The following is a 15568-nucleotide window of genomic DNA, read 5'->3' on the forward strand; positions in this document are numbered from 1 at the left end:
CAATTCCCAATACTCCACATTAAAGGATGGATCTAGCAACAAGTTGGCGCATTGCTATTATGGGCCTTACAAGATAGTTAAGAGAGTGGGCCACTTGGCTATCATTTCCAACTCCCTCCCTCCACTAAGATACATAGTATTTTTTACATGAGTTAGTTGAAACCTCTTCTTGGGACTTCTAAAGACTATGTGGAGGAGCTGCTACCCATAGATAAAGAGGCCATCATACAATACATTCTTGAGGCAATCATTGGATAAAGCAAAAAGAAATTGAGGACTTGATTCATCCATGAGTATTTGATTAAATAGCAAGATTTACCCCTAGAAGAAGCCTTTTGAAGGCCAACAACAATCGTAGAGGAGCCCACCTAAAAGATGCAATTTTGGCTGAAGAGTAGCTCATTTTAGTCTAGTTGACCTGCAGATAGCACTCTATTTTAGAACAGTTTTTACCCTACCCTAATGATAGTCATGTGAAACCTGTATGGGTTGAAATTACATTTCATGAACTTTTTTTTTGACATATCATATGTCTCAATTAGAGTTGCCCATAGAACTCTATTAGTTTCTCAAGTAGACTTGTTTTAGATAACATGTTGTGTTAGACCATAACTATCAAGAATTGGTGGCCAAACTCATAGATTGTCAATTTGTACATGTTGTACATATTTCATATACATATATACTCCCTAATTCCATATAACTTTGAGCTTTCCTATACATAAATTACTCTTGTAATGTTGAATAGAGTAGTACTCTACAACCCCACTGTGAGCCACACCAATAAGTTTTCTTTTTATTTTTGAGGGCAAAAACCTTAGGGGTCGGGATGTAATGTAAAAGAGTGGGATAGATGGGTAGGACACACGGGGTTAGTATGGGAATACATGGTTATGGTGATGGGGTATTTAAGGTGTTGAGAGACTTAATTAGGGGATTTATCAATAATCAAGTCTCTCTTTACCTTCCTTGTAGCTTTCAAGGCTTCCCCTCTCCTTCTCTCTCATCTTCTGTATTTCTCCCTCTATTGGTCTTTCCCTCTCTTCTTCTCTTTCTCTCTCCTCTTTATAGTCTTCTTCCTTTTCTTTCTCTCTCCTAGATCTTCTTCATTACAAGCAACAACTCCTCCTTTGACATGGTTCTAGCAAAGGATACAATAACCTCATGTATAAGTATACCTTCCTATGGACATGAAGCATCAATATAAGGCAAAAGAAATTATCTTGGTATAAATCCCTTGCTAAAAGGCACTTAAAATTTTTCTTATTTCTCCAAAAGATCCTTAATGTCTTTTTGATCCCATAGTTTTATCTCTCACCAATCTTTTGCATTTATGAATGAAAAAGTTAAGTGGTCTCAAAGGATACAATATCATACTATGTGGGTGCTTCTCCCCATATACACTAAATCAAAACAATAGAAGACCTTTACATGCCTTGAAATAAGGTACTCAACACCCTCCCTAATACCCCAACCTTTTGTAAATAAATTGCTACATGGTCAAAGGTTTTCCTACTTATCACACAAATGCACATACATTGTACGAGTGATATGAAACTCATGCGCTTGTTTGTATAACATCTTGATTATATGCTTTTTAAAATGGCCCAGGTAGACTCATTCAAAAAGTCTTATACCATTATGCATTTTTCATAGCATCATCTTCTTCAAATCTCCTAATCTTTAGAATTCAAATGAAGCCATTGGACACTTAGAAAAATGAAGGAATCAACATGTATCACACACACATACACATATATACATGTATATATGTGTATCTATGTACATCTATAGATAAATAATGGTGAAATTTTATATTGAAGTAATAATGCATGGATACATAGTACTATACTTGCTGCAATCATATTTAGGCCTTTTGAACAACATACTTCTGTTAATATAATAGAATACTATAATAAATTATAACATATTAATATAAAAAATATTCAATTTAAATAATATTTATATATTAGTATAGTAAATTGATTATTATACATTGACTCATTCACATAATTAATAATTTATGAATTTAAAAAAGTTACTAAATTGATATTAACATTTTGTATATATTAATTATAATTATTAATAAGAGAACATATTATCAACATAATAATAGTAATTATGTATATAACTAGTAAAGTACCATTTTACAATGTATATATAATACTATTGTACTAATATATTATTTTTGACAAGTGTGTGTGTGTGTGTGTGTGTGTGTGTGTGTGTGTGAAATCATCAATACATTCATGTTAATTATTATCATGGTTATCAATATCAATTTGTTATTAATATTTACAATATATTTATATCTTAATACTGTCTTGCTATTATGTAATAGTGATGCATATTATTTATATTAATAACTTGATAAAGTTATTAGTGAATGAACATTATGGATCAAAACATATAATGTTAATATATTCATATAGGATACATCATTGAAATTTTAATTTTATATGTTTCCTCATTTGAACTCTCTAATTTCCTCTATGACATACTTAAAAGACTCACTTCACTAGTTTTTGATTTGTTGCATCAAGCTTACAAGGATAAAATAAAGGTTTTCGACAGTGCTTACATGTTCATAGCAAGCATCCAAGCTTGTGCCACTCGACTGACGATTTCTTTAGGCACACTATTGATATCCACAATTTTGAGATCAAAGAAAAGATGGATGCATGAACAATGTACTTTTTCTCTACATTTGACATGTAAATCATAAATAAGCAATCACATGCATCTCCATGCAGTGCTTTTGTGTCCATCCTCATACATATCACTCCAAGTCAAATTAAATATTTTTTTAATGCTACTATTTAGAACTATAGATATATCTTAAGGTCATTACAATATGTCTATTATGTATTACTATAACTATTACCAATAATATATCAATGTATTATTGTTAACATATTAATAGTTCAATATTAGCCAAATATACATAATAATTAAAAATTCAAAAAATATATATATTGATTGCATATTTGTTGATGTAGCATAAACATATTGACAATAACATTAGTATTATTAATAATATTATTAACATTATTGGTACGATTATTATTAACATATTGATAAGTCAATGTTAGCCAAATATATTATTGATTAAACAACTATTAATGTGCCATAGATTCCAAAATGGCTCTAGTAGTCTCATTCAAGAAGTCTTAGAGCCATTATGAAGGCATTTGACACTAAGGAAACTTGAGGAATCAACATGGAGCACACACATATGTATGTATGTATGTATCTATGTATGTATTGGTGAAATTTTGTCTTGAACAAACGCATGCGTTGATACATAGTATATCTTGGAGCAATCGTATTTATGCCTTTAGGACAACTATTGTTTATATAGTATATCAATATAATGAATTGCAACAAAATAATATCACAAATATAAAATATAATTACAATTTATACATTAGTATAGGAAATAGATAATCATACATTGATTTATTGATGTATTAAATTAAATTAATAATTCACATACATTTTTAAAATTACTAAATTGAATTCACATTTTACATATACTAATCTTACTTATTAATAAAAAATATGTTATTCACATAGTAATAGTAATTATAGATATAACTAGTAAAATAAGGTATTGAACATATACTTAATACTACTATACTAATATATTGTTTTTGACAAGAATACATGTTAATATATGTATTAATATTGCCAATATACTCATGCTGATTATTATTATTGTGATTATAAATAAGAATATGATTTTAACATTAACAATATATTCATACATTAATATGTCTTGTTAATATATTACTAGGCACTTCATGCTTAGATCCTCTTGATGCTTTTGCTAGTGTTCTGTCAGTGCTACAAGAACAAACGGAAGTAGTGGAGTCCTTTACAAATATATGAAAAGTGATAGCAAACATGAACTTTTCTATTTATAGTGAGAGCTTTTTGGGTAAAATAATACCCCATGTGGAGGAGAGTTCAACTAAACCCAAAATTACTTTTATGAATGACAGTCCATGCAAGAAATCTCCATTCTATGTTGTACTCTCCATTCCTGGCAAGTCTATTTTTAAACTGACCATATCCATCCTAGGCCATGTGATTGACTATCATAACTATTCATTAAGCAACACTATATAGTAAATTTTTCATTACTATGTGACACTAGCTCCATATGTTCACATGAATTCACATTTTATGCTATAATACACATTGTACAAAAAAGGCCAAGAAGAAAGCTTGTGCATATCAAAGTCAGTTATCCAAGTTTTATTACCAAGCCAACACATATTTTGATGTAAACTAATTGGGATATGCATGCATTTGTTTATGTGGGATGGAGGTATAGGCTTACGTGTAAGTTTTCACAATGTATTTCACAAAAGTGCATCTATGTAGCTTACAAAGCGGCCACCTTTGAAGCTACCTTCCATGTCCTTAGTCTCTCTCTCTCTCTCCCCTATGTAGCTTACAAAGCAGCCACCAACGTTCAGCCATAGGAAATGCCAATAAATTCCCACGCAAAGCTCTGGGACGGTCCAAGAAGATGGAGGAGGCAAGCATTAGCCTGCTGCAACAATGCAACATGTGCATGTCGTAAACTTCTGATGAGCTTGGCAGCTATGGCGCGGGGGACTGCCAATTGGCTGAGAGGGTGAGCTTCTGATGAGCTTGGTGCGTGCGGCCCAGGCTACGAGCTGGGAGAGAGAAAGAGAGAGAGAGAGAGAGACACACCTGTCACCAGCCTCCACGAATTGAGACGAAATGACATGACTGAGATGATGAGAGAGAGAGAGAGAGAGAATCGCGACATGTAAGGTCTCTTGCATTGGCAGATAGATCTCATTCGACACTCGGACTTGCTCTCTCGGGAGGACTTGCTTCCCTAGCATATGGCAACTTCCTCTGGGTCTTTGCCATGACTTGTGTATCTTTTTCGTGGCCTAGTACTGGGATTTTACATACGTTGGCTTAGGGCCCTCGTGTATCTTGCAATCATGTAAACTTGTACCTTTTTTCGTAATTAATACAATTATCTTTTACGGAAAAAAAAGAATTGCGAACAAGTATACATTAGTAAGGTCATTATAATATGACTTATGTATTATTATTATCATTATTATTAACATACTAATACAAAAATATTACCAAAATATTAATAATAATAAATTCAAAGTATATATTGATTAAATATTTATTAATGTAACATAATTTGGATATCTATAGTAAATTTAGTGGTATGGACTACTAATAATTTGCACTAGATATATCTTATCCCTTAATGATAAGTTTCACGGTGCAAAAAACAATACGGAGTTTGAAAGTTTTAAGTCATGTGGCCTTTGCATAAAATCAACAGTGCAATTGAGCTCCCTATTCGATGGACTCCATGTCTGTATATGTATATATATATATATATATATATATATATATATATATATATATATATATATATATATATATATATATATAAAGTGACCATGACCATAATGAAATTTTCCTAAATCGTAAATCGTATAATATGGTAAATAGTGAAAAAGTAGAAACTAGGATTCGAACACCCGATCACAATACAATATAAAATACGTCATTACTTGCCCCCCATTACACTATGCAATTACAAATATAAACCTCAAATATTCAATTACGCCTTGCACCAACTTGACCCACATGTAAATTTCAAGCTACAAAAGTATCCCATGTATGTGTTTTTGAGTGGACATTTCAGGACCTTCAACATAACAAAGGTGACCAATAGTTGTTGCCTGTCATAGTAATTCCCTCAATAGTACACATTAATTTGCTCAATCTATTTGTCACCCATGAATAACACGGGCTGTAGCGGATGCACCCAATACTACAAGCTTCTTAATTATTTCCTTTTACAAACACAACAATATGTCCTTCAGCTTGAGAAAGCCCCTCCTTGTATATTATCCTAACAGCACGAGTTGATGGTATTTTTATACAATATGGGATTTTACTATTTTGAACAATGATCATCAATATGCTACTATACATTTTGGGCTAGAATAATGCGTCAATAGCATTTATATCAATGATGAAGCTTGTGAAGGACAAGCAGTGCAGCAGAAGTTAAAAAGATGGAAATTGAGTAACTCAATAGATCTGCACCGGTTGCTATTGTAATGCCTTTGCTTCTCTCAAACATCTTCACAAGCAAAATCATCACAACCACATGCCCGAGCTTCGTTTTCAACTCATCTAGGGATCCAATTCTCATCCATTTGGGTCTCTCCTGCATTCCAAAACCAACCCAATAAGCCCTCTCTCTCTCTCTCTCTCTCTCTCTCTCTCTCTCTCTCTCTCTCGTAAAGGATAATTATATTAATTACTGAAAAAGTAAAGAGTCACACAGCTCAATGAGCTAAGTGGATGGTAGAGCAACGGAGGAAACTATTGTATGGCATGAGACCAACTCCTCCCAAGGGAGAAGCTCTGCATGCTGCCTGATACCTGAGTACCAATGGAGGAGGCCTTTCAAACGAGCAATCCGGCTTTGAACGCCTGAATGGGAGTAAAAAATAAAGGCATTCTGAGCAACCTAGTTGTGCCAACATCCTTAGAAATACAGAAAGTGGAACAGTACCTTCATGTGTGGCTGGATAGGATCTGAGAATTTTGGCTTGCCAAACACCCAATCTCTCTCTTTTTATTTCATAATCTAGTGGCTACTAGCTGCCAATGAAGAAGACCTTTTAGTCTAGCAAGATGACTTTGAACCCTGGAAGCAGAAATCATTCTAGGTGACCCAATCATGCCAACAGCCCCAAAATCTAAGGAAATGAAACAATACCTTCTTATGTAGCTGTGCTAGAGTAGGATATTTGGCCTTGTTGAAGACCCAATTTGAAGGACTGAGGGAAGATCTCACCACAGCCCACCAAATGTCAAATGGTATGGACTGGATCTTCCAGGCCAATGACCAAGAGATGAATATATGATGGGAAGATTCCACGCTAATAGTACAAAAGTAGTTACCATTTGAAATACAACACTTCACGAGGGTGGAGGCGAGGGACAAAGCCACCTATTAGCATTCTTCAAAGGAAGACTTTGCATTTGAATGGGGTCTTATTAAGCCATCCTTCCCTACTCAATAGATGGTAGATTTGATTGATTGAAGCATGGTCTAGATGCAACCGACCCACAATCTCCAATCTTGCCAAGGTTGATCAATATCAAGAGTGGTGGGAAAGGGGTAGCGATCATGCAAAAGCTTGGAGATCATGCCCCACAAATTACAGTATTCACAAGGAATTCGGAAAACCCGTCTCCCTGAGCAAAAAGACATATAGACATGCTGCCAGCCATTGGGTTGCATTTGCAATATAAACTAGGCCCTAATGCACCATTCGATTGAACTTGGGAACAATATTCCTCTTTCCCTTCCCATGAGAGCAAGTGAGATACAACCAATAATTCCATATGCAAGGAATTAGTATGCAAATCCTCTAGTGGATGCCAAGTCACCATCTAAAGGATTGTCTTCCACAAGCATATCAAATGGGTCAATAAAACAGAAGACAAAACCAAGAGTGGGGAGTCATTATTATGTGCCACCATGAACCATGAATTTTAGTACTACCATGGACAACTCGACTTCCAAAAAAAAGGATTGTCTTCCACAAGCATATCAAATGGGTCAATAAAACAGAAGACAAAACCAAGAGTGGGGAGTCATTATTATGTGCCACCATGAACCATGAATTTTAGTACTACCATGGACAATTCCCTCGACTTCCAAAAAAAAGTGAGCAATAGAGAACCGAGGCCGACCTGGACACATGGCTTGGAACAGTGACTAGCGGAGAGCAACCATGTGCATCTTAACCTCCAAGTCAGCTCCTCCATCCATGCTCTTCTGTCTCTCAATGGAGAAGACTACCGAACCAAAGTAATGGAAGGTGTCAAACAACCACTCTCTCTCGAAGGAGCGGATTGCCGAGGGGACAGTATCTAGCAATCACTATCTCGCAGGGGAGTGGATTGCAAAACCATTGTTGTTGAGATGGCATTCTTGAAACCCTAGAAGTAGAAGCAACCTCCGTAGCGCATTGTGGCAGTTGCAAGGAGGTTGTGAAGCCTCCTATTGCTCGAGAGAACTTAGCACGCATTGGATACATCTTATTGCCCTGAGCATTAAAATTTGAAAGTTGGTGTAGAATAAACTCTATGGCCCAAAGGGAGAGGTGGCACAACAAGTGCGTGGCGGAAGACGAATATACTCGGGTGGTGTAGAGAGCAAAGGTCCATGTTGGTAAGTTTCGATGGGAGGTCCCATGATGCCACAAGAAGAGCACCTAGTGGGCTAGCCATTTGTCTATGGAGAAGTCATAGCATTGGAGCGCTAACCTATAAAAGGAAGAGTGGGTGGGAGGGCAAGAGAAGGGTATCTTTGTCTCTCGATGATGGAGCGGAAGGGGAAATCAATAATTGATGCCGAACCCGCAACTTGTCATTACATTCTCTAATGAATAGGGTCTTTAGCTTTTTGAGCTCCTATGCTCTGATACCATGTCAAGATGTGAAATGGTGTAGAGAGACAATAGGGTTTGCAGGGAGAAACATACAGTATGTAGGATCTCGCGAGTTGCTAACTGAATCATGCTATGAGAACAAAAGCTGATACAACGAAGTCGAAGCTTAGAAGATGACTGCATTGTCATGTGTGAAGCTAGCTGCAATACCTATGGGGAATTTGCACAGTTAAGGGAGTGAAACACAATTCTTCGAGAAATGGGCTATTAAAATAATCACTAGAAGGTGAAGGATAGTTGTCAAGGGAGCAAACCACAGTCCTCTAATGTTGTCGGAGACAAAGAAGATGATCACTAATTGTCGAGGGAGCGAACTGCTGTCCTTAGATGCCAATGGCTTGGGTAGCAAAACATGAATCCCAAGGTGTGTCGGAGTTGTTAAATGCAGGGGAAAGTTGTCAAGATACTAACGGCAAGTACAAGGTGATGACGCCACATGTAGAGGAAGTCCCCAAGCTGCAAAATGCAAATACTTGGGGGGTGTACTGAAGCCAAGGATAAGAAGACAGTCGCCTAATGCAGAATGATCTCGCCAGCTGCTTGAAGCTAACACATGGTAGAGGGAAGGCCTCCAAATGTAAAATTGTAATGAATGAAGCTAGGAGGAGAGAGGAGAAGAGCTGAAGAGAGCAAGAAGAAGAGAAAAGAAGACTAAAAGAGGAGAGAGAAAGATAGAAAAGATGAAGGAAGCCATGGAAGCTGAAGATGAAGGTGAAGGTGAAGAGTGTGTTCTTGATAATAACTGGTTGCCCTAATCTGGGACTCTTTCACCTTATATACCCCGGTCAGTGTGATTGGGTGTCTTAACTCCTAGTTTCTATGTATCCCGCTTGTTACAATCCATCCACACCGTAAAGGTTTTTGCCCTAAAAAACAAAGAGAATTGGAGGGGAGTGATGGGTGGGTTTAGGGAGGGGTGCAGAGTACTACTCTGAGCCATATTACAATGAAAATGGGTAGGTAAAGACTAGGGACAGCATGCTATCCATGACTTGCCTGTTGAGGTAAAATTGTCATAACTTTTGGTAGGCTGCTCCAAATGGGGCATGTTGCATGTCGAAACGGAGCTTATGACAAGTACTTTTAGCCTAGGTAGGATACACATGCCTGAGATTTGGGCAAGTACAAAATTGTTCTAAACAGTGTGCAATCTGTAGGTAGAGGGTGGTCAAAACGGGGGGCATAACCGGTTAGTCTTCAGTCCATTGGGCCTCTTGGAGGTGGGGAAATTCGTTGACAATGGTGGCCGGGCATCAAGAGGCTTCTTCTAGGGATAGGCCTTGCCATTTGATGAGGTATTCCTTGATGGATCGAGACCTTAAGTGCTTTTCTCATTGTCCAATGATTGCCTCAGGGATATACTAAGTGATGCCTTCTTCATCGATGGGGGAAGCTCTTCCACATAGTCCATTGAGGTGCCTATGAAGGGTTTCAGCTGGCTGACATGAAACACATTGGATTTTGGTGGTGTTACTGCTGCCCTCTTCGAGAGTGGAGTAGCAGAACTTAGGCACTTTCAAGAGGACCAATTCCCCTTCCTGAAATTCCAAAATGCCTTCTTTTCTCATCAGCATAGAGTTTCATGTGCGTTTGTGCCTTTTGAAGATTCACTTTGCATTGCTAAAGTAGGGCTTGCATGGGATTCAACTCAGCTCGACTTTGAAGGGTTTCAGCTGGCTGACATGAAACACATTGGATTTTGGTGGTGTTACTGCTGCCCTCTTCGAGAGTGGAGTAGCAGAACTTAGGCACTTTCAAGAGGACCAATTCCCCTTCCTGAAATTCCAAAATGCCTTCTTTTCTCATCAGCATAGAGTTTCATGTGCGTTTGTGCCTTTTGAAGATTCACTTTGCATTGCTAAAGTAGGGCTTGCATGGGATTCAACTCAGCTCGACTTTGAGGGTTTATCTTATCATTAAATAAGACTGTAGGGAGGGAAATCTTATACCTGTATAAGGCCTCAAAAGGGAAAACTCCAATGCTGGAGTGGGTGGAGTTATTATAGGCAAACTCAGCCAAGTGAAGCCACGTATCCCAACACTGTTGTACATCATGGCAAAAGTTCCTCAAATATGTCTCAAGCCATTTGTTCACTCTTTTGAGTCTGGCCATCAGTCTGAGGGTGGTATGCAATGGATGGAGCAAGCTTGGTACCCATGATTGTGAAAATTGTTTGCCAAAAGTTGCTCATAAACTTAGCATCCTGATTATGTACTATGACTTGTGGCAAGCCATGCAACTTGAAGACATATTCCATAAACTAGGTGGCTACCTGAGAGGCAGTGTATTGGGTCTTAGTGGGGATAAAGTGGGCAGCTTTGGTGAGGCGATCAACTACCACATAGATACTGTTTCACCCTTTCTTGGTTACGGGGAGGCCAGTGATGAAGTTCATTGTGATATGAGTCTATTTCCCTTCAGGAATAGGGAGGGGCTGCAAGAGGCTAGCGGGCCTGAGTGTATTGTCCTTGTTTTGTTGGCATGTAACACATTTGGTCACAAAGTCCTTGAGATTCCTCCGTAAGCCTTTCCAATGAAATCTCTTGGCAATCCTGTTATATGTTTTGAAAATACCCAAGTGACCAGCAGTAGGGCAAGAATGCATCTCTTCCATGATCTTCTGCGTAAAGGGGGAAGTGTGTGGATGATAATCTTGCCAAGGGACTAAATAAGGCCATGCTTGAGCTGATATTGGGAGTTTTAAGCCATGACCCCATGCTGTAATTTTTGAAAGATGTGGCTGAAGTGATCGTCTAGCAAGTAAGCTTCTTGAAGCTCTTCAATCCAATCACTATGCAACTTTGAAATAGCGGATACTCTACATACCCACATCCGAGAGAGTGAATCAGCCACGATATTATATTTGTCTCGAGTGTGAGAAATGGCAAAGTCATAGTTTTGTAATGTTGCCATCCATCGCCTTTGCTTAGGAGTCAATGTGGACTGAGTCAAGAAATACTAGAGGACTCAGTTGTCACTTTTTACTTGGAAGCGGCTGCTATACAAATAGTGGTACCATTTCATGATAGCACGGAGGATGACCAACATCTCCTGGTCATATACATTCATTTGCATCTTCTTCTCATTAAGCTTGCGGCTCTCAAATGCAATCACACCATGCTCTTGCAACAATATTGCACCAATACCCTTGCCACTGGCATCACAATGAATGGTAAACAGCTTAGAAAAGTCACGGAAGACAAGGATGGGGGCGGAAGTAAGCACTCTCTTTAATTGCTTGAAGCTATGATCAGCAGTGGTATCCCAAAAGAATGACTCCTTTTTTAATCGATCAGTCAAAGGTGCTACAATGGTGGCATAGTGCTTAATGAAGCATCTATAGAATGAAGAGAGACCAAGGAAGCCACACAATGAGGTGGTGTGGATGGAGTGGGCCAGTCTGTAATACTTTGCACCTTCTTCGGGTCAGTTTGTCTACCATTTTTGCTCACCATGTGTCCCAAGTACTCCACAGATGTCTACATGAAGGTGCATTTTCTCTCCTTAGCAAAGAGTTGATGCTCTCTCAACGTGCCAAACATCCTTTTGACATGTGCCAAGTGCTCCTTTGGTAACTTGCTATAAATGAGGATGTTGTCAAAGAAAATAAGCACAAACTTGAACAGAAAGGGTTGAAGGATTTTGTTCATGAGGCTTTGAAATGTGGCAAGAGCGTTAGTCAATCCAAAAGACCACTAGAAAATGATAAAGCCCACGATCTGTCCGAAGGCCATTTTGATCTCATCTCCCTTCCTCGTACGAATCTGATGGTAGCCAGAGCATAAGTCAATCTTAATGAAAAAGCATGCCCCTTTCAACTCATCCAGCAAGTCGTCAATTCGTGGGATAGGGTAGTGGTTCTTCACCGTGATTTTGTTCAAGTCTCTGTAGTCAATGCACATGCGGAAAGAGCCATCTTTCTTCTTGACTAACAGGATAGGGGATGCATAAGAGGAAGAACTTGGTTCAATGAAATCCATCTCCAACAGCTCCTTGACTTGCTTTGCAACCTCTTCACGTTCACACTTGGAGAGTCTGTAAGGTGGCTTGAAATGGGGCTCTAAATCAAGTGGGTGGTCCACTTGCCTCTTAGAGGGAAGGGCTGTAGGCATCTGAAATAGATCATTATACTCCTTAAGTAGGGCCTGCAAGGCTGAATCATTAGATACTGCATAGGGCTGACCTGAATTGTGCTTATTCAATTGCAAGGCAAAGATTTGTGAGCATTTCTTAAACTCCCTTTTGAGTTGCTTTGCTGTAATGAGCTGAAAATCAGTATGATCTTGAACTTCCTCTAGGCGGAAGGCTGAATCATTAGATACTGCATAGGGCTGATCTAAATTGTCCTTATTCAATTGCAAGACAAAGATTTGTGAGCATTTCTTAAACTCCCTTTTGAATTGCGTTGCTGTAATGAGCTGAAATCAGCATGATCTTGAACTCCCTCCAGGCGGATGGGCTGTCCATGCATCATAAACTCCATGTAGAGCTGAGAGAAGTCCATAGCAATTTTCCCCAATTGTTTCAGCCAATCACAATCCAAGACAACATCAATGGGGCCCATATCTAGGGCAATTAAATCAACCAATGCCACATAATTTTCAGCCGCGCATAAGGGGACTGCAGAACATACATGCGTGTTGATTTCTTCTTCTCCATTTGCTACTTGGACCTTCAAGGGGTGGTCTAATTCCGTAGGGGTGCATTTCAACCAATCTATGGCTGATTTATTGACAAAACTATGAGTGCTACCACTGTCCACAAGGATGAAGACATGCTTTCCATGGATACTTCCTTGAATGCACAGGGTGCTGGGGTTTCCAAAACCAGTCCAAGCATCCAAGGAAATGGAGCAAAGAGAAGTGGCAGGTGGGTGGAATGAATCAAGTATTTGTGATGGACAACCGTCCCTAGGTCAAAAGGAAACCCATCCTCCGGGTCATAGAACTGCTCGTGATCTACATCCTCACCAAGCTCAACACGGTCGGTGGATAGGCCATCCTCATTATTGTGACAATCTTCCCAAGAAACCTCCATATGAAAATTTCCCCCCGATAAGGAATCTTGGACTTCCACGGTTCAAGAGTATTTATCTCACCAGTTTCCTCTACTATCCCAAACATGCCATACTTTGTTGGCTTTCTCAATGACCCAACTCTTATCCTCTACCATTTAATGGTGAATTTGACTAGCCAACCTTTTCAAGAAGTCATCTGGTTTCACAAACACACAATCTTGCCAAGGGGAAGAAGGCAGAAAAGCAAGCAATTTAGAATCATTGAAGCTACTCTTGCAAGGCAACCAAATCTGGCTATAGCCTCTAGGCATCTAGAAGTACTGGCAGATGAGACGGAAAGAATAAAGACAGCTGCCCAAGAATGACAGCATCACGCACTATCTGCAACCCCAATCAATCAATCAATCAATCTCTCTCTCTCTCTCCAAAAAAAAAGAGTAATTATGCTAATTATTGAAAAAGTTCAAGAGTCACATATGAGCTAAATGGATGGCAAAGTAACTCAGGAAATTGTTGTACATCATGAGACCAAATCCTCTCGAGGGAGAAGCTATGCATGCTGCACAATATCAAGCTAAATGGATAGCAAAGTAACACAGGAAATTGTTGTATACCATGAGACCAAATCCTCTCGAGGAAGAAACTATGCATGCTGCATAATATCAAGCTACTAGTGAAGAAGGCCTTTCAATTGAGTAATTTGACTTTGAGCGGACAAATGGAAGTAAAAAATGAAGGCATTCCAAGTAGCCCGATTGTGCCAACACTCTGAGAAATGTAGAAAGTGGAACACTATCTTCATGTGCAACTGGACAAGATTTGGCTTGCTGAACACCCAACTATAGGGACAATACAGGTTCCACCACTTGTCACCAAATCTCTGATAGAAAAGACCAAATCTTCCTTGCCATTGAACAGGAAAGAAACCTATGATGAGAAGACTCTTCATGTGCAACTGGATAAGATTTGGTTTGCCGAACACTCAACTATAGGGACACAATACAAGTCCCACTTGTCGCCAAATCTCTAACAGAAGAGACCAAATTTTCCTTGCCATTGGATAGGAAAGAAACCTATGATGAGAAGACTCCATAGTTGTAGTGCAAAAGAAGTAAGAACTATTGGAGATATATTGTCAAGACAGGACCAAAGCAAAGGGCAAGCAATCAATCAGCATTCTCCAAAGAAAGACCTTGCATTTTAATCAACTTTTATTGATCCATCTCTCCATAATAGTCGATTTCCACCATGTGCTACTTTTATGATGGCCCCAAACAAAATTACCCTTGGGCCTTAGCTGCCAACTAGTGAAGATCCTTAAAAAGCAAGTGATAAATCTGATTAACTAAAGTACACTCCAAATGCAGCCACCCCATAGTCTCCAATCTTGATAAGGATTATCCAAAACAAGTTTAGAAAAAGGCTGCTGACCCTGCACAGCTAAGAAAAGACTATCCCACAAGTCACGGTATCCTCGAGCACATGAAAAATCCATCAAATTGTGCAAAGTGACAGCAGTGTCGCATCAACAATAGAAAGTAAACCAAGTCACGCCATCCGATTAAATCTGGGTTGAGCCTCTTGTTTTCCTTCCCACGAAACTAAGTTAGAAACCACGAGAAATTCAACCCAAAGAGAATTGGCATGCAATCTATCCTCAGTTGGATACCAACCCAATTTCTACAAAACAAATGAGTCAATAAAACTGAAGACTGGATCCTAATGGGCTGATCAACATTGAACACATGACACCGCAAACCATCCTCTCTCTCTCTCTCTCTCTCTCTCTCTCTCTCTCTCTCTCTCAACTTAAATATCTACCCCCGGTTTTTGGTCAAAAGTCTCATGACAAGGTTCATTAAATTTTGAAATAGTCCTACTATGCACTCCATGTTTTGGGTTCAAGGAACCTTTTTCCACATTCTAAACGATACCATAATTATTAAACCACATTTTCAACAATCACCATATAGCTAAAGAGATCATATTACAAAATAG

The 15568-nt window shown here is 38.6% G+C and overlaps 1 protein-coding gene across 1 annotated transcript in view; it reads right to left on the reverse strand.

The window, feature by feature from the left end:
- Nucleotides 1-5846: 5846 nt before the first annotated feature.
- LOC148019137 (uncharacterized) overlaps nt 5847-15568 on the reverse strand; it is a 71309-nt gene continuing 61587 nt past the window's right edge. Inside the window, exon 5 of the mRNA XM_087660663.1 lies at nt 5847-6250. Within this exon, the coding sequence (XP_087516789.1) occupies nt 6047-6250 (204 nt within the window). The 3' untranslated portion in view covers nt 5847-6046. The remainder of the gene's footprint in view (nt 6251-15568) is intronic.

The sequence above is a fragment of the Lygodium microphyllum genome, chromosome 20, assembly GCF_053477565.2.
Source record: "Lygodium microphyllum isolate KBCC chromosome 20, Lygodium_microphyllum_v1.1.10, whole genome shotgun sequence".
In the NCBI taxonomy this organism is placed as follows: domain Eukaryota; kingdom Viridiplantae; phylum Streptophyta; class Polypodiopsida; order Schizaeales; family Lygodiaceae; genus Lygodium; species Lygodium microphyllum.